At 47.9% G+C, this 24,185-nt stretch overlaps 1 protein-coding gene and 1 long non-coding RNA gene across 4 annotated transcripts; both read right to left on the minus strand.

The window, feature by feature from the left end:
• Positions 1–889: 889 nt before the first annotated feature.
• On the minus strand, positions 890–12,633 carry LOC141976255 (matrix metalloproteinase-9-like). Its single transcript, XM_074937147.1, has 9 exons — positions 12,558–12,633; positions 10,573–10,678; positions 9,862–10,026; positions 9,358–9,508; positions 7,076–7,240; positions 6,488–6,652; positions 4,588–4,752; positions 3,520–3,674; positions 890–1,346 (listed from the first exon to the last, which is right to left on the minus strand). Exons 3-8 carry the CDS (start codon positions 10,021–10,023, stop codon positions 3,595–3,597), a joined length of 888 nt encoding a protein of 295 aa, XP_074793248.1. The 5' UTR covers positions 10,024–10,026; positions 10,573–10,678; positions 12,558–12,633; the 3' UTR covers positions 890–1,346; positions 3,520–3,594.
• A 515-nt stretch (positions 12,634–13,148) lies between these two features.
• On the minus strand, positions 13,149–24,133 carry LOC141976264 (uncharacterized). 3 transcript variants are annotated; one of them, XR_012636092.1, is made up of 3 exons: positions 24,106–24,133; positions 16,983–17,069; positions 13,149–15,332 (listed from the first exon to the last, which is right to left on the minus strand). It is a non-coding gene; the product is annotated as an uncharacterized LOC141976264 (long non-coding RNA). The 3 variants fall into 3 exon arrangements; XR_012636091.1 differs by lacking the exon at positions 24,106–24,133 and adding an exon at positions 21,332–21,391; XR_012636093.1 differs by lacking the exon at positions 24,106–24,133 and adding an exon at positions 18,512–18,760.
• Between the last annotated feature and the right edge of the window lie 52 nt (positions 24,134–24,185).

The raw sequence follows: 24,185 nt of genomic DNA on the forward strand, positions 1-24,185 counted from the left end.
TGCAGACTTAACTGAAAATAGCTTAGAAAGTGCTCCTGTCTCTAGCAGCCAGATACCCAGTTCCCCATGGGATCCAAACCCCAAATAAATCGGTTTTATTCTGTATAAAGCTTATACATATATGCACAGCTGTTTGCTCCCCCAGGTATTAATTACTTACTCTGGGATAATTAATAAGCAAAAAGTGATTTTATTAAGTATAAAAAGTAGGATTTAAGTGGTTCCAAGTAATAGCAGAGAGAACAAAGTAAGTCACCAAGCAAAATAAAACAAAAATATGCAAGTCTAAGCCTAATACAGTAAGAAACTGATTACAGATGAAACCTCACCCTCAGAGATGCTCCAATAAGCTTCTTTCACAGACTAGAATCCTTTCTAGTCTGGGCCCAATCCTTTCCCCGGTACAGTCCTTGTTCCAGCTCAGATGGTAGCTAGGGGATTTCTCATGACTGCAGCCTCCTTTGTTCTGTTCCACCCCCTTTTATAGCTTTGGCAAAAGGTGGGAATCTTTTGTCTCTCTGGGTCCCCACCCCACCCTTCTAAATGGAAAAGCACCAGGTTTAAGATGGATTCCAGTTCCAGGTGACATGGTCACATGTTCTGTGAGACCCCAAACCTTCATTTTTCCTGGCTTGACTCACAAGAAGGCTTGCAAGTAAACAGAGCCATTTACAACCAATTGTCCTGGTAAATGGGAGCCATCAAGACTCCAAACCACCATTAATGGCCCACACTTTGCATAATTACAATAGGACCTCAGAGTTATATTTCATACTTCTAGTTTCAGATACAAGAATGATATTCATACAAATAGGATGACCACACTCAGTAGATTATAAGCTTTGTAATGATACCTTACAAGAGACCTTTTGCAAGAAGCATATTCCAGTTACATTATATTCACACTCATTAGCATATTTCCATAAAATCATATGGAGTGCAACATCACACTGACCACTAAGAGCGATCACCTTCAACCCTGAAGCAGGAAGATTTATAACCCTTCCAATAAGCCATGTTCATTGGGAAATGCCCAATATGCATCAGAAGCAAAAGCCATCGCACTGTCATCCTCATCCCAGGGAAATGGATAGGTCATTGATTGCCTTCTGCCTGGACACAGAACTCACAGACACTGTTTCAAAAGGTGCTTTATTTGAATTTACTAAAATCAACTAGAGAAATGAGCACATTTGGATTTGGATTCAAGGCTGATCATGCCACCGGCATCTGTTGATCAGAAGCGATCTTTGTTGGGAGGGCAGAGGTGTCCAGAGCGGGGATCATTCCTTTCATTTAATTTCGAATTTCATCATTCTGTCTCCTCCCGGCACTGGGGCGGTCACCTGAAAAGGACAGAAGGACAGACGTTCAGCACCACTTCATTAGCTATACAGCAGGATGGCAGAAAAGGATCTAGGGGTTAGGGTGGATCACAAATTGAATGAGTCGACAGCATGGCGAGGTTGTGAAAAAGGCAAATATAATTCTGAGGTGTATTAACGGGAGCATCATATGTCAGACATGGGAAGTCATTGTCCTGCTGTAGTAGGCATTGGTGAGGTCTCAGCTGGAGGACAGTGTCTAGTTTCGGGTACTGCATTTGAAGAAAGATGTGGGCAAATTGGAGAGAGTCCAGAGAAGAGTGACCGAAATGATCAGAGGTTTAGAAAACCTGACCTAGGAGGGGAGATTGAAAAAATTGGGCAAGTTGAATCTTGAGAAGAGAAGGCTGAGTGGGGAACCTGATAACAGTCTTCAAATATGCAAAAGGTTGCTAGAAAGAGGATGGAGAACAAATGTTCTCCATGGCTACCGAGGGAAAGACAAGGAGGAATTAGCTGAGTTTTCAGTTAGGTTAGATACTGGGAAAAACTTACTAGCTCTACGGATAGTTTGGCTCTGGAGCAGGTTACCTAGGGGAGGTTGTGGCATCCTCGTCATTGGAGGTTGGACAAATACCTGTCAGGGATGGTTTAGGTATATTTGGTCCTGCCTCAGCATGGGGGCAGGAGCTGGGCTCTTCAGGTTCCTTCCAGCCCTATATCACTATGATTCCATAGTTGGGTGGTTGGTGGATGTGTATGTTGGATGGGTGACTGTGGATAGAGATGTATGAGTGGGTGGATGGATGCGTATGGAAATGTATGGATGGGTGTGTATGGTGATGGATAGATGGATGCATGTGATGAAAGATGGATGGACACAGAGTCACCGAGATTGGGGGCCCCTTGAACCAGGTGCTGCAGATGGTCCCTGCCTGGAAGAGTTCCCAGTGTAAATAGACAAAGGAAGGAGGATCACCCTGTGATGTTGCACTCCACATACTTTATGGAAATATGCTTATGAATATGACATAACTGGAATATGCTTTATGCTAAATACCCCTTGTATGGTGTCATTAGAAAGCTTGTAATCTACTAAGTGTGTTCGTCCTATTTGTTTGCATGTATTATTTCTATATCTGGAGTTAGGAGAATAAGATATAAACTTGTATCACTGATGTAAACATATTAAGTGGAGACCATTAAAGGTGCTCCAGAAAAAATCAGTTTTAAATGGCCTTAGTTACTTGAAAGCCTTCCTGTGTACGTGTGGGCCAGCCCATGAGGGATGGAGACTAGGAGTCTTTCAGTGACATGTGACAATATCACCTGATAATGAAATCCATCTTAAATCTGGTACTTTTCTATTTAGAAGGAGGGGTGGGGATCCAGAGAGACAAAAGATTCCCGCCTTGTGCCAAAGCTATAAAAGGGGGTGGAGGAGGACAAAAGAGGCTGCAAGTCATGAGAAGACCCCTGCTTACCACCTGAGATGTCTGCTGGAACTAACAAAGACTGTACCAGGGTAAAGGATTGGGCCCAGACTAGGAAGGAGTCTAGTCTGTGAAAGAAGCTTATTGGAACATCTCTGAGGATGAGATATTACCTGCAATCAGTTTCTTAATGTATTAGGCTTAAAGTTGCGTGGTTTTGCTTTATTTTGCTTGGTGACTTACTTTGTTCTACCTCTTATAACTTGAAACCACCTAAATCCTACTTTTTATACTTAATAAAATCATTTTTGTTCATTAATAAACCCAGCGTAAGTAATTAATACCTGAGGGAGCAAACAGCTCTGCATCTCTCTCCACCAGTGATACAGAGGGAGAACAATTTATGAATTTACCCTGTATAAGCTTTATACAGAGTAAAACGGATTTATTTGGGGTTTGGAGCCCATTTGGAGCTGGGTGTCTGGGTGCTGGAGACAAGTACCTGCTGAGCTGTTTTCATTTAAGTCTGCAGCTTTGGGGGTATGGCCCAGACCCTGAGTCTGTGTTGCAGCCGGCTAGCATGTCTGGCTCACCAAGGCAGGGTTCTTGTAGTCCCAAGTTGGCAAGGAAAACGGGCTCAGAGGTAATTTCAGCACATCAGGTGACAGTCCAAGGGGATCTCTGTGACCGAACCTGTCACACACACCCCTAGTCCAGATGCGAATGCTATAAACAGAAACCATCCCATTGCCCTGTCCTACCTGTCTCAGGCAGGACAGTAGCTCCACTGATGGTCCCGGTCATAGTTGTCTGTTTTGGAACACCAGAACTTCCCGCTAGACCCCCCCCAGGTTGGTGCAGGTGTGGAATTTAAACTTCTTGTAGATGAAGGGAAAGACACAGGGCTTGTCATAGTCTGCAGACCAAACACACCGACAGTGGGTGAGCACTGTGACCAGAATCACAGGTAATGCATAGCAAATGCAGGTGGCACCAGACCACGAGCAAACACTTTGTTAGATAGTTCCCCAGGCAGCTTAAGGCTAGGGGGGAGAGTGTGGCCCTGTGACGGGGTGCCAGGCTGAGCAATGAGAGACTTGGGTGCTATACCTGGCTCTGCTGGGTGACCTTTCGGAAGGCACGGCCCAGCTCCATGTCTCTGTTTCCCCACTTCTGCAACATGGGGCTAACGAGCCAAAGATGCCAAGGGGACAGGCAAAAAATGTCTGTGCTGTTGGAGGTTGCATATGCAAAATGTGTTAGGTGGTTTGTGGGTCCGTGAGAAGTTCATTTAGCCAGTTTATACACGCACAAGTGGTTAGACACAGCCACACCTCAGATGTGTTTTAGGAGTACATCCTCTGTGGTTATTACATGCATTAGTCAAGGCCTCTAGATACTAGTGTAAGATCTGGGGCCCCTTTTGCTGAGATTGGGGCACTGAGTGTCACCCAGACACAGAGTCTCTGAGATCGGGGCCCTGTCACACCGGGCACTGCCCAGACACAGAGTCACTGAGATCGGGGTTGTGCCAGGCTCTGCCCAGACAGACAGAGACCGACAGTCCCTGCCTCAGAGCACTGACAAACTAAACAGCCAACAGAAGGAGTCCCTCCGCTCGAGGGCGATTTGGGGGATGGTTTTAAGAACTGCTCCCCATGAACTTCAGCTTGCTCAGCTTTTCCTAAGGGGCGGGGGATGGGGACCAAAAAACCAACCAACCAGTTCCTAACTTACTCACCCAAGGAGTCTATGACAGAATTGAACCAGGTCTCAGTGAGCCGAACACCTTAACCGCAAGGCTCAGCTTCCTCCGCCCCCTGCCTTACCTGGCATGGAGCAGTAAGTCCACTTCTTGTCCACGTCGTAATTCCTGGTGGTGCTGCACCACAGTTTCCCCGAGCTCTCCCCGTCACTGGTGCAGGTGTGGTGCATTTTTTTGTTGTAGAGGAAGGGGAACGCACAGCTCTTTCCTGCCGCGTTCCCACCCAGGACTAGGGAGCCAAAGGGAGGTGGTTATAGACACCACCAACACGCCCACCTGCCTATGGACTAACAGCTCCTGCATCCTACAATGATCCAGCCACCCATCACCAACAGCCAAGAAATCTCAGGTAGGCTTTCATAGATTCCAAGGCCAGAAGGAGTAATGGTCTCAAGTTGTAGTGGGGGAGATTTAGGTTGGATATTAGGAAAAACTTTTTCACTAGGAGGGGGTGGTGAAACACTGGAATGCGATACCTAGGGAGGTGGTGGAATCTCCTTCCTTAGAAGTTTTTAAGGTCAGGCTTGACAAAGCCCTGGCTGGGATGATTTAGTCGGGGATCGGTCCTGCTTTGAGCAGGGGGTTGGAGTAGATGACCTCCTGAGGTCCCTTCCAACCCTGATATTCTATGATTCTATGATTGTGATCATGTAGTCTGATCTGTGGAACACAGGCCAGTGACTGTCCCCCGGTTCTCTCTGTGTTGAACCCAATAACTTGGGTTTCACTTAAGTATCTTCTAGGACAGCATCCAGTCTGGATTTTAAGACATTGTCATGGCTAAAGCATCTTCCAGGAAAGCCAACACTGGGCTGGGACAGGAACCTGGATTTCCAAATCCCACTGGGGTCAGACCCTCCATCAGTTCTAGATCTGATTCTATGGCTGCTCCTAGACCCTGGCCTTGAACCTTTCCTGAAAGAATCCTTAGAGGCTCCTTCAGCTGCTGGGAGGGGCGTGTTGTAAGCCACTATCCCACCCACCAATCAAATAGACACCCACTGCCCAACTCCCATTGGCATCCAAGTGTTACAACTTCTCATTGGCTCGGGGCACAGCAGAGATTTGATGAGATTATACAGGAGATCTGGAGGCCCCTGAACAACTCAGTAAATAGAGGTGGATGAAACTTTTCAGATGAAATGTTTTTGGTGAAAAGTACGGATTCAGTGAAGCCAAAATGTGTTGTGAATTTGTGTCAGTTTTGTGGGATTGTTCGTGTCGGAAAAATGACCAAAAAGTCAGAAAAAGTCTATTCTTCAATTTGAAACAACTTCTGCTTTCAAAATCTCCTTCTATTTTATTAAAACCAACTTTTAGAAAGTTTTTTAAATGCAGAAAATTGAAAAGAAATGTTTCATTCCACCCAAGGGTATTTTCAGTTCAATGAAAATTTAAAACAAATAGTTTTGGGGATCCATCCAAATCAATTTTGTTTCCTGATTTTTTAATTCACAAAAAGCATCAAAGAAAATTTCAATTCCAATATCCACCCAAAATGTTTTTTTCCCTGATCTTACAAATGATGGAAAATTTCGAACAAGTTTGTTTCCGGGATCCTCCCAAAACACATTGTCCCCCGATTTTTTTGATTAATTAAAAACTGTGAAATATTTCATTTTCTGGACAACCTGAGACAAATGTTTTTCTAATTTTTTGACTCACTGAAAATGTCAGACATTTCATCTTAGGAATGCACTTGAAACCATTTTTCTGACTTTGCAATGCAATGACAATTTTTAAAAAATGAACTTTCATGATCCACCTGAAAGATTTCCTCCCCCCCGATTTTTTGATTCAATGACAATTTAAAAAAATTCATTTTCATGGCAATCCATGAGAAGCTCCACCCCCCACCCCGATTTTTCAGAATCACCACAAATTAATTATTTGCCCAGCTGTATGGGAAAAGCCAGAGTCAGATCTGCCCCAAAGGGAACGTACGAAGAGACTGGACACATTACTGATATCGGGGCAGTAGCTCCACAGCTTATCCTGGTCGTAGTTGTGGGTTGTGGCGCACCAGAAATTTCCCATCTTGTCTCCGGCGTTGGTGCAGCTGTGAAATAGCTGGTTTTTGTAGACGAAAGGAAATGTGCAGCGCTGGCCATTGGAGTTCCCCCCGTAGGCTGCAAAGGCAACGAGCAAAGCAGAATGAACAGCAGGAATGCCGAAGAGAGGGACCGTCGTGGCTGTTTTCTTAGCAAAAAAGAAAAGCCTGGGTGGGGGTGTCTCGTCTCACTGCTGCAGCAAAAGCCAAAGATAATTTTTTACAGTGGGTGAATAGCGTTATGTCTAGGAGCAGGGGATCATCCCAGGGGCCCATCTAGCCTGGCATCCCGTCTCTGACAGCCGCATCACAAGGAGATGCCAGGCAATCTGGCTGCACAGGGAAAGCCATTTGTGGCATGCAGCTCCTCCAGCGAGCTCATTTGGCCCGCAAGACTGGGTGACAGCCCTAACTATGCTAGAGCTCCATGTACCGGCACGTCCTCCACAAACCCGTTACTTCTGTGCCGACACGGCGCGCTCTGGTCGTGACCGGGACTCACCCTTGCTCAAGCAGAAGCGCCAGAGATGGTCTTTGTCATAGTTGGGAGTGGTAGCACACCAGGGCCTTCCCATCTTGTCATTGACGGCTGTACAGCTGTGGTAGGTGTTGCCCTTATAGATGAAAGGGAAAACGCAAGGGGAGCTGTCTGAATTTCCCCCTGCCGCTGGTGGAGAAAGAGGCAAGGGAGGAAAGGGTTAAAAACAGGGCAGAAGGCAGGACACAGGGCGGGCGATTTGCTGGGAGAACTGGGTGCGAATTTTCCCAGCAAAACTATTTTTTTAAAGTTGAAAAAATGCCAATTCATGGGACTCAAAAGTGTTTGAGCATTTTGATGAAAGTTGCTGGTTTTGACGCATTTCCCGACTTGAAAAACATGTAGGAGGGAAAAAAGCGTGGAAACGTTTAGACATGTTCGAAATGGGGGAAAAAAAATCTGGGTTCCCGGTTGGGAGCACCTTTTTGCTTTGAAATGTAAGCAGAGTCTGAATGAGCTCTCCCCTGACATCTAGTGGTGAGCTGTGGAAGAGGATTTCAGAACCTGATCTCACTTGCATGGGCACACCCACCCTGCCTAGGTGCTCAGCATGATGGGATTGCTTGCCCAAATGGTCACTTTTGGCTGGTGTGGGATCCCCAATCTCCTTGTTATTGGGGCAGGAGTAATAAAGGTTGCTATTCTTGTTGTGTGAATCATGGGCAGCAGAACTGTACTTGGCATATCCCGATAGAGGGATCCGCCCTCAACTGAATGGCACTCGCCAGGCAGGGGACATGGGTTCCAAAGCCTAGTGAACTGAGAGAGGGTGGGGACAGATGTTTATGGGTGGTGGTGTGGGCTGTGCCCAAGGGCCCCAGACACTCTTTGACCCTTCCTCTCTCCATTGTGTAATAATTTAAACTCAACTGAGAGTCTTGTTACATGCTGCAAAGCTGAAATCACTGATATCTAGGTCTAAGTATTAGACCTGCTTTGGGACAGTGTCTCTGATGCAAGAGATTGACCTGTGTGCATGAGCAGTGAGGTTCCCACACTAACAGCTGAAATCATTGAGAGCTGTATTAAGTGATGGGCCCTGAAGACATCTTAGTGAGTGGCCAGCAGGGCAGCTGGTGGAGAGGGTCAGAGCAGAGCCCTGCAGAGAGGGGTGGCAAGTGAGTTCCTGAGCAGTGGAGAGAGTAAGGTGCCTCCTTACCCACCCTCCCTCCACCCACGGTGGGAGGTGAACTCTGCAGATGTGCCTCTGAACTCTAGGTCTGCACTGACCAAGGACAACAACTGTGAGTGGGGTGCAGAGAAGGGATGGGCATGTTAAAGGAACTTTTGGTTGCTGGACTTAAGACCCTGAGGGGAAAGGGACATGCCCAACTTACTTGGGGTGGGTCTTTTGCTCATGGCTTATGTTTATGAATCCCATTTGTGGCGTTTTCCCAAATTAATGCAGAGTTACTTCCCTCCTTTTATTAAAAGTTTCTATTCTACACTCAGACCCTGTGCTTGCAAGTGGGGAAGTATTGCCTCTTAGAGGCGCCCAGGAGGTGTTGTGTAATTGTCCCAGGTCACTGGGTGGGGGCTCGAGCTGGCTCTCTGTTATATTGTTGAAAAGGAACCCTAGATACTGAACCCTGCTCTTGTTGCTGCCAGCTCTGACTGGCAGAAGGGTTACAGAAATTTAAGCTAATTAGAGTAAAAAAACATTTAAAAAAGAAAAAATGTTGAAATGGAAACAGAAAGTTTCAGAACAAAACTTTTCAACTGAGCTGAACTGAAAGAGTTTGGCTTTTCAGTTCATGTATATTTTTGAGGTTTCATTTTTCCCCCTCCAATCCCAGAGGGGAAAATTTTTGAATTCCCAAAAATATTTCTCGGCTTCTTGACACCTTGGAAGAGGATCCAAGGTGTCGATCGGCAGCACTGGGCAAAATTTTGATTTGGTTTGGTTCACTATGGGTACTGAGATGTTCCTTGCTCCCACAGGACCTATATACAAATGAATGTTTCTTGCCCACTCATTTTGTTTGACCATTCAGATACCACAGTAATGGAGACAGTAAAAACCCCTGGAGTAGAATAGAGCATTGCCCAGACACACAGTCACTGAGATTAGGCCCTGCCATGCCGGGTGCTAGACATACAGCCAAAACCAGGAATGGAACCCATGTGTCCTGATTCCCTTTCCTGTGCTCTCTCCACTGGGCCATGCTGCCTCTTGCCCCCTTAGTCTGTGTTCATACCAGCTGCAAAGCAAACCCACCCCTTAAGCCTCTCCTGGCCCCACGTACCTGCCGTGCCGCAGTACCTCCATTTATGGTTCGTAGTTGCTCGTGGTGGCACACCAGGGCCGCTTGCTGTCATCCGTGGTGCAAGCCGTGTACTCCCTGCCTTTGTAGCTGAACGGGAATGTGCAGGGGCCCTCCGAGTTCCCGCCAAGCACTGGGAGAGATGGGACGGGAGAGACAAAGAGCATGCTGGGTAACGTGGCTCACACTCAAACCAGAATTGCCCCAAGTTGAGCCTGTTTCCAGGTAAATAAAACCCCTCACCTCCCCAAGCCCCCCAGCAGCCTGGTCAATGTCCCCCATCCGCTGTGGGATAGTGCAGGGAATGGGGGACTAGGTTATGGGGCACTGGCAGAGCTGTGTTGGAGGGAAGCCCAGGGCTAGACTAGAAGGGGCTGTGGGTCAGGAGTGAAGGGCACCAGCAGGGTTGGGTGAGTGGGGGGACGTTGGGTGTGGCCGTGTTCCCTACCCATGCCCCCGGCTGGGGAGCCCCCAGAGGCACCGTACTTGTGTCAGGACAGTAGCTCCAGCGCTGGTCTGCGTCGTAGTTAGCTGTGGTGGAGCACCAGGGCAGGGCCCCTTGGCTCCGCTCCGTGGTGCAGGTGCGGAAGGTGTGGCCCTGGTCCACGAAGGGGAAGAAGCAGGGCTGGCCGCCCGCGTTCCCGCCATAGGCTGGGGGGGAGACACAGGCAGGGACCGTCAGGGGGTGGGAAGCCCTGGGGGCAGCGCAGATGGGTGCGGACCGCTCACCCCACCCAGGACAGAGCCTGGAGAGGAGGGTAAGGACCACCAGAGATGGGGACCCTGCTGCCACCGTGCAAGGGTCTGACCCATAGTCAGAGAGACAGATGGGTGGAGGTGTATTGGGCTAGACAGACAGACAGAGCAGGGTATATGGGGCTAGACAGACAGACCAACTGGGTGGCTCTGCCCTGCCCAGCTCTGGAGACGTCGCTAGGGCAGGTGCCAGGAAGACGGTGGCCGAGCGCCTGGACATGGGCCAGACCCACCAGCTCCAGGCGTGTGGGATCACAAATGGGGAACATGACGCTCCTCCGTGCTGCCCCCCATCCCCATCCCCATCCCAACCCCGGGCTGCCCCACGTCTCCATCCCTTCCCCCCAGCTGCCCTGTCCCACTCTCGTCCCCTGGCTTCCCTCCCGTCCTGTCCCTCCGCTGTCCCCCCGTCCTGTCCCTGTCCCACCCCTGGGCACTCACCCTCCTCAGAGCAGAACCTGTAGGCCTTGTCCCGGTCGTAGCTGGCCGTGGTGGCGCACCAGGGCCGGTCGCTGTCCTCGGTCGTGCAGGCCGTGTAGACCTTGCCCTTGTAGGTGAAGGGGAAGACACAGGGGGCAGTGTCAGCACCTGGCCATGAACAAGGGGCAGAGATCAGAAAAGGGGGCGATGGCCACCAGGGGGCCCCTCCAAGCCTAGCAGGGAGAGCCCTGGGCCGGGGGTCAGGAAGCCTGGGTTCTAGCTACGGCTCAGGGAGGGGGAGGGGTCTAGTGGTTGGCTGGGGCGTTGGGAGCCAGGACTCCTGCTGTCCATCTCTGACCCCTACCAGGCTGGTATGTCTCACACTGCTTCACAAAACACTGTGCTACTCTATACAATGACAGCGCGTCCCTCAACAGCCACTGCACTACACATGCCCACTGCCACCCAGCATCCACTGCGCCACAACCCCCACACCACGATACTCGTCAAAAACAGACAGCTCCATAACACACAGCGTATTACTCTCCACAACAAAACAGTCCCCTGAACAGCACCATACGGCTCCACAACATGGTCGGTTACACTTTACATCACACAGCTACACAACGACAGACTGCTCCTCGGCACACACTCTTCTGAAACTGCACACCAACACACTGCTGAAGAAAAACACAATCTACTACACTACAACCCACTGCTCCACAGCAGAGACTTTATTACACAACAACAGCACACTGCTCCACAACATGCACTCTCCTCCACTACACAACACACCATTCCACTGCATTACAACACACTGCTCCACAAAACGTACTTTACTAAACACAACACACTGCTTCACAACATGTACTGTACTACATAACACAACAACCTACTCCACAACACAACACATTGCTCCACAACACAGAGTGTATTACACCCCACTGCACAACAAAACAGTCCCCTGAACAGCACCATACGGCTCTACTGCACAACAAGCTGCTTCACAATGTAGAAAAAGAATAAATGGACACAAATCAGACGTCAAGAATTATAAAACATGCACAAATAAGTCGGAGAACACTTCAACCTCCCTGGACACTCAATTACAGACCTAAAAGTGGCAATTCTTCAACAAAAAAACTTCAAAAACCAGACTCCAAAGAGAAACAGCAAAACTGGAATTAATCTGCAAAACTAGACACCATTAAATTAGGCTTGAATAAAGCCTGGGAGTGGATGAGTCATTACACTAACTTAAAACTATGTCCCCATGCTAATTTTCCCCCTGCTGTTACTCACACCTTCTTGTCAACTGTTTGAAATGGGCCATCCTGATTATCACGACAAACGTTTGTTTTTTTTCCTTCCTGCTGATAATAGTCCACCTTAATCAATCGGTCTCGTTATAGTGGGTATGGCAACATCCATTTTTTCATGTTCTCTGTATATATATCTTCCTACTGAATTTTCCACTATATGCATCTGATGAAGTGGGTTCTAGCCCACGAAAGCTTATGCTTGAATAAATTTGTTAGTCTCTAAGGTGCCACAAGTACTCCTCATTCTTTCTGCTGATACAGACTAACACGGCTATCACTCTGAAACCTGTCACAATATAGTCTGTTACACTTCACACCACACAGCTACACTTCACACCACACATCTTCACAACAGACTGCTCCTCAGTGCACACTCTCTGACACTGCAGACCAATACTCTGCTGCAGAGCCACACAATCTACTACACCCACCATGCACTGCTCCACAACACAGACTCTACTACACTACACAACATACTGCTCCACAACATGCATTCTACTACACAACACAACATGCACTCCACTGCACAAGAACACGCTGATCCACAACTTGCATTCTACTACACAACACAACAGCCTGCTCCACAACACCACACTGCTCCACAACACCTTGCTGCATAGCCACACACTCTACCACACTACATCCCAACACACACCGACCTGAGACAGCCCCTGCCTCCCTTACCCTGGGTCTCCTCGCAGAGCAGTGCCAGGGCCCAGGCCAGGACGCACGTAGCTGCAGGTGAAGCCATTGTCCTGTCCCCACTGTCCCAGCCCCGAAGCCCCAGCCCCATATATACAGCCTCCCTTGGGAGCTCCTCCTCCTGGCCGCCCCCCAGGAGATTCCCTGATTGCAAGATGGTTTGCCACCTAACCACTCTGCTATGCCCATGGCAAATCATTAGCCCTCTGCTTCCTGAAACCTGAGCTCCCTGGATGCCAGAGTCTTCCCCACCCTGCTGGCTTGGGAGCACACCCTGCACACCTCACTCCTTGGTCATGTTGAGGACTCGAACCCCAGACGGCACGGTTCGTTGTCTGACCGGAGAGAGACAGGCAACACCAGCAAGGTCCGAACACAAAGCTCTTTATTGAAGAGTGCACACAACAATAGAGAGCAGCCCGTCTCCAAAGAGAACCAGCAGCCTCTAAGTAAAACTAATAGGTTTTTATAAACAGTTTTGTCGCATCACAAATTTATTCATAAAGCAGCCCACCCCTCCCTATTTTAGTTAAAATCCTCTTTCTCTATATGCATGCACATCTACCCCCCTTATTGTAGATAACTTTTAGCAAATCGGAGTGCTTCACTAACTTTCTTATCGGTATGGGTGTCAACCAGGAGACGAGGAGTTAAAACAGACATAACACAAGAGCAGGGAGTGGAAAACAGCGCCTCTGTATCTCAAGGACTGTTCCCAGCACATCTGGTACAAAAATGCAGGAATGCAGGCCTCCCCTTTTTTCTCACTCTCTGTAACTTAAACACATATTCCTTCATTCTACTTTCAGAGACTTTCCCAGCAGCCTCTCTTAGCCTGACTTTGGTTCGGTTGGCATAACTGCCTCCTGTTTAGCTTTTCTCACCTAACAGTCCCCCCTTTGTCCCCAGAGTGCCATAGGGGAACTCTTGGGACATACTGGTCTCTGTGTGGAGTGACTTAAAAATATTCACTGGTTGGTAGGGCACAGCTTGGTACCCATCTAACAGCCACATCTTAACATAACATACAAAACTATTAGGCCACAAACAATTACAACGGCACTGCGAAGCAAGTTATGTAACCAGCCACCTATATCTGGAACCCAATTGAACAAATTGCCCCACCATGAGTTGACTTGCTCTCCTCCATGGTCTTTTGCAACTTGCATAAGGTGGTTTGCTCTTTCCCAGATGGCGTTTAAACATCCGGAACATATACACAACATTCTTGCCCAATTAATGCACATGTTCCTCCCTGAGAGGCCAGCAAAATATCTAATGCCAAGCGGTTTTGAAGAACCATCTGCCTTAGTTTTTTTTGTTCGGTTGCCAAGTCTACCAAGGCATCGGTAGTAGTATTTGCCATCATCTCCAACACTCCCTGAATTCTCATGACTCCTTCCCCAATATGCCAAGTGGCACCTCCACAGGCGAAGACAAATCCTGCACAAGCACCCGTCCAGTCATTTAGGGCGCGCCAAGTAAGGGGGCGAGAGTCATTTGCATCTTCCTCAGCCCCTCTTACATTTCTGATTTTCCCTTTAGGGAGACGTGTGTGATATACCACAGTTGGTTCTAACCAAGCCAAGTAGCAGGATCCACTCCAGGAAGGAGGGAGGGCTAGGTATGCCTTGTTACCACACACCCAGTATACTCCAAAAAGGGTAAGAGTGACTTTGGACCAGGTATTATTAATACGTTCGTACCATCCGGTCCAAGATGGGAGGAGGGAGAATTTAGCCGCGGAGGCATTAGAGGAACATAAACACATAGTATGAGCTGGCAGGTTATACCCAAGCGTACAATTTATAACGTAATGCTCAATCAACTTATGATCTTTACACAAAAAATGTTTTTCCCCATGCAGACTGCACTTGTTACCCGTGAATCTATACCACGCGGAGGTGCAAGAGGTTGCCCCATTCAGGAGAGAGATATTAGGACCTCTTTTACTCCCGAAATGAGTGCCATTAAAGTAGGCTGTGCACTCACTATTACCCAAAGCTATTTTCCCTTCTCTTAAGAGGCACCGTTGACCAACTCGTTTCCAAACTATTAGATACCTGCGTTCAGAGATGCCGGTATCAGCCCAGGTAATATTTCAATTGCCTGAAGAATTTTTTCAGGACGGGGTCCAGGTCATATTCATTGCACTAAGGGGAATAGGAACCATGGGAACTTTTTTGGCTATCTGCTGGTATTAATGAGCACACCCAGCATGAAGTGTTTTGTAGGGCTGGCATATGAGATTTCATTTCATGGGCAAGACGTATAAATGTGTTAGAACTGTGTGATTCTATAGTCTCAACTCCCCATACCACCAAAAAAAAAAAAAAACAAAAACAAATAACAAACAGATTAAAAACACAAGAACCCAGTTTAAAGAACGGGGCCATCCTTCCCTGAGAGGGCACCACCAACTCAAGGTTTTTTTTAGCTGCAGCCGGAGCTTCAGGTCGCCCAAAGGGGTAGCAGTCCATTTGTCTTGAGCACAGATGTCGTCTGCTTCTGATTCACCCAGTTCACGGTGGGGTGAACGTGCGTAGCTTCCTCAAAGTCCGACACCGTCTGCTTCTGGGGAATCTTTTTACAGGTCAGGTTCCCTAGCGGTGCTCCTCTTGACTCTGGTATGATGGATCCAGGTGGGTAGCTCCTTCAGTCGGATAGCGGTAGGGCTCACCAGAAGGGTTTCAAAGGGTCCCAGCCACTGTGGTTGAAGCGGAGTCTTCTGATATGCTTTTATCCACACAGGATCACCTGGTAAAAAAGAATGAACAGCTTCCCACAAAGGTAAGGACTGGGAGTGTGCAGAGTATTGTTGCAATGTCAGTAGATGTCTCTGCAATTCTTTCACATAAGTCTCTGTGGCTTTGGTCATATCAGTGTCATTGGGAACTGATATCAAAGGAGCGAAGGTTGGGGGTATATGTCCAAACAGGATTTCATAAGGTGCCAGTTTAGTTCTGACACTCGGAGTTGTTTGAATGGTGTAGAGAGCTAGAGGAAGGACTTTAGTCCATCTCATATTGAGTTCCCGGCATAATTTTGTCAAAAGATTTTTTAGAGTTCCGTTCATCCGCTCCACCTGGCCCATTTTGTTCCTACTGGTCAGTTTGTTACAAATTTTTGCGGTAAAATGAGTACCTTGGTCTGAGTCAATTATTTCAGGGGGGGACAAATCTTGGTATAATTTCGTTAAGTAATACCTTACATACAGCAGTTGCAGTCGCTCGAGCGGTGGAATAAGCTTCCACCGGTCTATTATGACTAATAAATGCCGCTTTCCTTCAGAGGGAGGTAAATCAGTAAAATCAATCTGTACATGCTGCATAGGCCTGTGAGCCCACCTGCGCCCCCAGGTGGTGCTTGCTTATTTACACCCCTTGGGCTACACTGCTGACACAGAGCACACTTTTCTACTGTCCTTCTGGCTAGTTCGTAAAGTCCTGAGGAAACAAACTGTCTTAACATAATCTGGGCCATTTTATTTGCTCCCAAGTGTGTATTTTTGTGGATCTGTTCCGTCACTGCACTCTGTTGGTTTTTAGGTAAAACAAAACGACCATTACACTTCCACATTCCGGTGGAATCGGGCTTAGCTCCCCATTTTTCCCGGATTATTTTTTTACTATCTGGGGCTTGCTGTTGCCAGGTTAAAAGAGGTGAACGTAAATCTAATTGAGTATTTTGTAAGGCAGCGGTTCTAGCAGCCTCATAGGCCAAGCGGTTACCTACTGATACAGGATCAGAGTTTTACAGATCTCACAGATGCTTGGGCACATTCAAGCCCCCCTCTTTCTTGGCTGTTAGCCAAATCCCAGCTGTGAGTGGTGTCCTTGGGCAGGCCAGCATCTTATCATAGAATCATAGAATATCAGGGTTGGAAGGGACCTCAGGAGGTCATCTAGTCCAACCCCCTGCTCAAAGCAGCACCAATCCCCAATTAAATCATCCCAGCCAGGGCTTTGTCAAGCCTGACCTTAAAAACCTCTAAGGAAGGAGATTCCACCACCTCCCTAGGTAACGCATTCCAGTGTTTCACCACCCTCCTAGTGAAAAAGTTTTTCCTAATATCCAACCTAAACCTCCCCCACTGCAACTTGAGACCATTACTCCTTGTCCTGTCATCTTCTACCACTGATAATAGTCTAGAACCATCCTCTTTGGAACCCCCTTTCAGGTAGTTGAAAGCAGCTATCAAATCCCCCCTCATTCTTCTCTTCTGAAGACTAAACAATCCCAGCTCCCTCAGCCTCTCCTCATAAGTCATGTGTTCCAGACCCCTAATCATGTTTGTTGCCCTTCGCTGGACTCTCTCCAATTTATCCACATCCTTCTTGTAGTGTGGGGCCCAAAACTGGACACAGTACTCCAGATGAGGCCTCACCAATGTCGAATAGACATTACCTTTGGACCGAGCCTGCCAGCTACCGCGTTGAAGTAGCTCGTCCTCCGTTTGTTCTTTTTCTTCTCCCCTTCTTGGCTTCTATTAACCTGCAAAGGAAACTTTCACTTTCCACTCACACACCTTTGTTCAAAAATGAACACATATACATTGCCCATTATACAGCACTTTAGTCTTATTGTTCAATGTATGCCACATACACCCTTCTAGTAAAATGACTTTATTACGGAGCTTTGGAGCAACAAGCCAGGACAAGCACACCCACTTTTGAGGAGTCCACTTGGTACAACCTCTGGTGTCCAATAGCTTTCCTCCCTCCCCAGCCCTCTGGCTAGCAATTTGAGGGAGCCAGAAGGATCCCATGTATAATACGGGAAGTGGGTTAATCTTTCATGTCCTTGCTTCCAAAGACTGTTGGTGTGTAAATTTTAACAACAATTTTTTTTCAATTAAAAGATCTGGCCAATGAAATTTATTTTTCTTTCTTAAGCAAATGTATTAAACTTTAGTATATTACATTTTCCTAATATTATCCAAACACTTTGTATTCCAAATTGAATAAAACAAGTATCTGCATTTTAATTTAACCCTTCTATTTAGTTTTAAACTAAACTGTCCTATGAAAAATTAAACACAGCAATTCTGGCCACAAGACAGGACACAGAACACAGAACAGAATTCCTATTGTGCCAGTAAATTAATGATATGCTGAATTGCTTTTCATCTGGCATCAGTTTTCTCTGATTTTCTGAAAGACAAAAAGAACATAGATCTACCCCTTCTGGACAGTCAGTCATTCCTTAAAATATTTCCTTTTTATATAAATACCCTTGTTAATTGCAGGCAAAACAGAGGAATTACCCATATTTTCTTGTATTTGTTTCATAGGCAGCCCAGGTTTCAGTGGCTTTTACCTTATCAGTTAGGTAATTTACATTAAAACAAATGCTTTTCGGCTTGCTTTTGGATCCACAACTTAAAGATTTTTACTTTAAAAAGGGCACAATAAACTTTACCAGACTTTTAATTGCCTTTTACTTTTAACGCCTGTTTTCACAACACACAACTCTAAAAAGGAAAACACCAACTATTGTAGCCCCTTAGAGTCTAATAGGATCTTAATTAAGTAGCATTATATATTTACATTCCTTTATACATTTGGGCGGTTAAGTTCCAATAAAACCCCTTATGTTCTTTTAGCTAATTTGACTAAATTTTTCATAGCCAAATGATTTCAATCACATAGTCTCTTTGCCTGGATTTATTTACAGACATTTCTTTGAAAAAAAGGCCCATTTTCCCTTCAGAATGGCTGCCAAGAAACCAAAAATTCTTTCTCTTTAGCATAATTCCCTCCAGCAACTACAGAGTTAACGTCTCACTTTCTTTCCTTAAATCACTTGCTTATTCTCCAAAACGACACCCCAATCAACTCAGATTTTAACAGTCCAAGTATTATTCCAGGATTTACGTTTCCCATTCCTGTAATTATTTACTCCTCTTTTTTCACTATGCCCTCCAAGTTTCTAACCTGTTTTCCAATCTCTCTCTCTGTTGCCTGCCCGCTTGGGCCCGATCCTGTTTTTCTGTCTGAACTGTCCCTTCCATGAGCACCAGCTTTTGTTCCACTACCAATTTAACAAGAAGGGTGGGCTTTTTAACGAGCCCCCCAGCCCTCCTGGTCTCTTCTCTTAAATATTCTCACTCACAAGGGCTACCCGAGTCCTCCCCCGTGAGGCTTGTCACCTGGACAGAACGCACAGCCAATTGGCAGTTTAACTATTTAATTTCCTCTTATGGCAGACACACTGTTGTTATGGCATATGCTGAGCACAAATGGTTAAATTTTGACAAGTCTCTGAAGGACTGATACTTGCTTAGCCAGTGCTTCCTTTTCTGCCTGGAAGTCCTGTCTTAAGGCTTGCAACTGGTCCTGGGCATAGGTCAGAAAGCCGAGGGTAAGCCGGAGGAGGGGCAGAAGCAGGCATAGCACAGAGCGGGGCTGGAGACCCCTGAGATGAATAAGAAAAGGAGGAGGAAAGAGGACATCCTTGACGCTTCCATACAAACAGCTTCGAAAGCCATACGTCCTTCTTTTGGCTTATAATTATACCATACAACAAATAATCCATTTGTCCCGGTCTAAGATCAACCAGAATATCTTTTAAGGAATCCATCCTGTCTGCGGAAAAAGTTCCACAAGCCGGCCAGTCCTTAGTCGGGGACAAATGAGTGGTGAAAGCTGGCCATTGAACCTGACATAAATTATTCATCTTTGATTTAGTTAACCCAATAGTTTCAGAGATTCCCTTCCAATCTCTGAGTATCAGAGACAACGGGGTGTCCTCCGGGCATTTACTGCCAAATTGTCCCATCCTAGGTGGAAAGGGGACTCAAACCCACAATCCCCAACTCTTATTATCAAGCGATTATTATCACGGTTCGTTGTCTGACCGGAGAGAGACAGGCAACACCAGCAAGGTCCGAACACAAAGCTCTTTACTGAAGAGTGCACACAACAACAGAGAGCAGCCCGTCTCCAAAGAGAACCAGCAGCCTCTAAGTAAAACGAATAGGTTTTTATAAACAGTCCCGTCACGTCACAAATTTATTCATAAAGCAGCCCATGCCCCCCCTATATTAGTTAAAATCCTCTCTCTCTATAGGCATGCACATCTACCCCCCTTATTGTAGATAACTTTTAGCAAATCATAGTGCTTCACTAACTTTTTTATCGGTATGGGTGTCAACTAGGAGACGAGGAGTTAAAACAGACATAACACAAGAGCAGGGAGTGGAAAACAGCGCCTCTTACACAACAACCTTTGTACAATATTTGCTGCAAATATATAACAGTGGTTGCAACAATGATCTATACCGTCACAGGTTATGTGAATAACCTCACCCCCCCACCCCCACCCCAACGCAAAATTGATGCAAGAAGGGATGACACAAACATCACTGACTGCATCCCAAGAGCTCCCCATCCTGGGTTCTGTTTTACTACAGCTAATATTGGGTTAGAAGCCGTACCAGCGTATAACGGAAATGATTTATCAAAGTCATGTTCAATAACATGATTGAATCTCTTTACAAACTCAAGGTAGAACAATAGTGGATTGGATCTGCTCTTGCAGCATGGTTCCTGTGTGTCTCGTGATTTTCCCAAGAGCTAAAGAACATCGCAACTTTATCCATACAAGCTCTGGCAAATGTTTGGAACCCAATTAATATCAAGACAATGTAGATATTAATGTTGTCCATACAATAGGAATCTTGGCATTTAGCCATGCAAGTAATCTGGTAGTGTGCCTCAGTCTCCCTTTTCATACAGCACATCAGGTCTGGAATGTCTTTTCCCCTGTGAAAAGTTTCAATACCATTTACAGGCATTAACTGTGAAACATCAGTATAACAAGGCCTTTTAACAAAGCGTGTTTTCATGTATTTCTTTTAACATGTTCAAGGGTTTTTTCAAAAGATTAGGCACATTGGACATTTTTACAGTTCTTGGTAATAGCAACACATTAGTTACAAAAATTACCATTAGCAGCGACAACAAATTCATTGCAAGTATCCATCTACAATCATGTTTGTCTTGCCACACCTTTGGCTCAATACCACTGGGGTTTGGGCCTTTTAGGGTTAACTCATGGCTCTCCTTTGCAAAATTAAGGTCTCTCCTTTCTTCCTTGTCCTGAAGGATCAAACCCTGACTTCTCTTGCTTAAGAGAGTTCACTGGCTGATTGGGTGTGCTCTCTTTGCTAAAAGCTATTAGCAAGTGTCAAGGTTCCTTCCCCACTCTGAACTCTAGGGTACAGATGTGGGGACCTGCATGAAAACCCCCTAAGCTTATTTTTACCAGCTTAGGTTAAAACTTCCCCAAGATACAAACTATTTTCCTTTTTTCCTTGGACTTTATTGCTGCCACCACCAAGTGTCTAACAGATATATAACCGGGAAAGAGCCCGCTTGGAAACGTCTTTCCCCCCCAAATCCTCCCCAAACCCTACACCCCCTTTCCTAGGGAAGGCTTGATAAAAATCCTCACCAATTTGCATAGGTGAACACAGACCCAAACCCTGGGATCTTAAGAATAATGAAAAAGCAATCAGGTTCTTAAAAGAAGAATTTTAATTGAAGAAAAAAAGTAAAAGAATCACCTCTGTAAAATCAGGATGGTAAATACCTTACAGAGTAATCAGATTCAAAACATAGAGAATCCCTCTAGGCAAAACCTTAAGTTACAAAAAGACACAAAAACAGGAATCTACATTCCATTCAGCACAGCTTATTTTCTCAGCCATTTAAACAAACAGAATCTAACGCATATCTAGCTAGATTACTTACTAAGTTCTAAGACTCCATTCCTGTTCTGTCCCTGGCAAAAGCATCACACAGACAGAGAAAGCTTTGTTTCTCCCCACTCCAGCTTTGAAAGTATCTTGTCTCCTCATTGGTCATTTGGGTCAGGTGCCAGCGAGGTTATCCTAGCTTCTTAACCCTTTACAGGTGAAAGGGTTTTTCCTCTGGCCAGGAGGGATTTTAAAGCTGTTTACCCTTCCCTTTATATTTATGACAACATCATATGTTGACCTGGGTACTGGCTGGAGGCCTGAGGCTGGGCACTTTAAGGGAACTGTGTTGTTTGGACTTCTGAGTAACCAGGGAGGTGATACCGAAGCTGTTTTGTGCTGGCTTGGGAAATCTAAATCTTGGAATATCCACCAGCTTGTGGGGTTTGTCCGCCCCATTCTGTTTGGAGTTCACCCTGATGGAGTGACCTCAGCTAGCTCCCACCGGGACCACCACTACAGAGGAGAAGGGGTGACTGTGTGGGGAGAACACTGAGGGGACAGAAAAGAAAATGGGGGACCCTGAGGCTGAGAGGGCTGGAATGGGGGGGAGGCTGAGCAGGGGGCAGTGACAGGGGAGACTGCTGGGGATAGAAGTGGCAGCTCAGAGGGTACTCAGCGGGTGCTGCCTTCCCCTCCTCCTCAGACCCTCCAACAATCCTGCCCCCCCCCAGCTCTGACCTTCTGCAGGGGGAGCCTGTCTGCCCTTAAACTCCTGTTCCCCATCCCAGCCCCTCTGCCCTCAACCCCCCTCCCAACACCCTCAACCTACTTCCCTCAAACTTCTGGCTCTCCTGCATCTGGCTCCCCCCAAACGCCGGCCGGGGGGGGCCCAGAAGAGCCAGAGGCTAAATCACTCTCTGTCCTGTTGTGTTCATGGAGATGCAATAAAGAGCCAAGGTGCGAACATGCCCCAGACCCTGCTCCACACTGAACAGAGTTAAACACGGGCCGGGGGCAGGGTCCAGAGCCCGCAGCCTGCTCAGCCCCACGGCAAACCCCCATTGACCCCTGGGACTGGCTGTTACAGCAGAGCAGGAACCAGGGGAGCCATGGCAGGCGCCGTGTGAAACAAGGGGTTTGTTCCAGCCCTGGCCTCGTTCACTGGAGCGAGTCTCTAGCTGGAAAATCCCCCGGGTTTGGGCGTCTCCCCGCTGGCCCCGGAGATGCTAGCGATTGTCCTGGGGGGCAGAGGAGCCGGCGGAGCTGGGCTGGAGCCAGCATCGCTGCGGCTGCTGTTAAAGTCCGACCCGGTTTCCTCCCAGGTTGGAGGTTCAGCCGGGGGAGGGGCGATGGCATTGGGGTCCCTCTCTCCAGCCTCTCTGCTCAGGACGTCTCCGCGGAGCAGAGTCTGGACAGCCCGGGGGGGGGGGGGCAGGAGACGGGGGTTGGCAGCCAGGATGTTGAAGTGAGTCTCTTTCTTTAAGGCCCCCAAAGGGTGGTGGACGGCACAGCCCATCCCTGCAATATTTTATCCACCAATGAAGCCTCATTTCCGACAACCCCAATTTTAGGTCACAGGTTTCCGTTCCCCCACTTCTCCCATGTCCCAGGCAGGCCCCTAACCCAGCCCTCAAGTTATATCCAGCAGCTGGGTAAGGGGCACACCTGGAAAATGGGAGAAGCGATCCTGTCTGCCCCAGGTGTGACACACACTGCCAGCGCGGAGACAGGGGGGCTGTGGGGTACCTGAGGGGGGCAGTTTGTGGTTCTGTGTTTATTACAAATCTGGAGATTAACAGGATGCAAAATAACACAAACAGCCTCCTTGCTGCGTCCTGTCCCTCCCCTGGTGCTGAACCCCCATGACCCTCCACATGTGGGGCTGGGTGGGGCGGCACCAGCTGTTGGAGGGGTTCCGGGGGGGCTATACACGTAATCTGTTCTCTGTGTGGGGTGACTCCCCCCCAGGATCACACTATGGGGGTGGGGAGAGGGTGCCCCCCGCGTCCCGGGGGTGCTGCCCGTGGGGGCCCCAGCTAACGTTGATGGCGGCGTACAGGACAGGCTCGGGGGCAGGGGCCGGCCCCCCCTGCTTGGCCTGCAGCATCTGGCAGTCCAGCTCAGCGTAGGTGAGTCCCTCGGTCCCAGGCTCCTGGGGCTGGGAGGGGAGAGAGTCACTGTGTGTAGTGTGTGTTGTGTGTGCCAACGCCAACACACACACAGCCACACTGCACATAGCGATGTGCGCGCACACAGAGATTTGCACACACACACAGGTGACCTTACGCCAACGTAGCACATAGATGTGTGTGCTCCCCCCACCTCCCTGAGGGAGCAGGTGTACACAGCAGCAGAGCAGTCCCAACCCCTCCACCAGGGGGCAGCGACGTCCACACACGTGCACAGCTGCTCTGACCCGCTCTGTCCTGTCCAGCAGTGGGCTCTGGAGAGCAGCGCTTCCTCCCACCCCTCCCCTGGGGAATCCAGAGACACCCCATCTCCACGGACACTCCAGCCCACAGAGCCCCATGGGGCAGAGATCAGGGAAATCCTCCCTGGCCCGCGCTGCACCTGCCCCCCCTGGAATTCTGCTGACCCTCCGCAAACCTCAGACAAATGCAAACATTTGGGGGGAAGGTTTGCGGGGGGGGTGAGTTTGTGGGGTGCAAGGTCAGCCTCTTATTCTCAGTGTTCTGGGTCTCCCCCCTCCCTTCTGCCCCCCAATCCCGGGGGGAGCCCTGTTGCTGATCCCTGTTGCTCTAGTGGGGCCCACAAAGGGCCAGATTGGTGGGGCGGTGGATGTCTTGGGGAGTGGGGAGCACTTACCAGGACATCCAGCTGCTTCCCTTGGCCCACAAGGGTGTCTGTGGAACAGAGACAGTCCCAGTGAGGGGCTGGGTCCAGAT

The sequence above is a fragment of the Natator depressus genome, chromosome 23, assembly GCF_965152275.1.
Source record: "Natator depressus isolate rNatDep1 chromosome 23, rNatDep2.hap1, whole genome shotgun sequence".
Classification (NCBI taxonomy): domain Eukaryota; kingdom Metazoa; phylum Chordata; order Testudines; family Cheloniidae; genus Natator; species Natator depressus.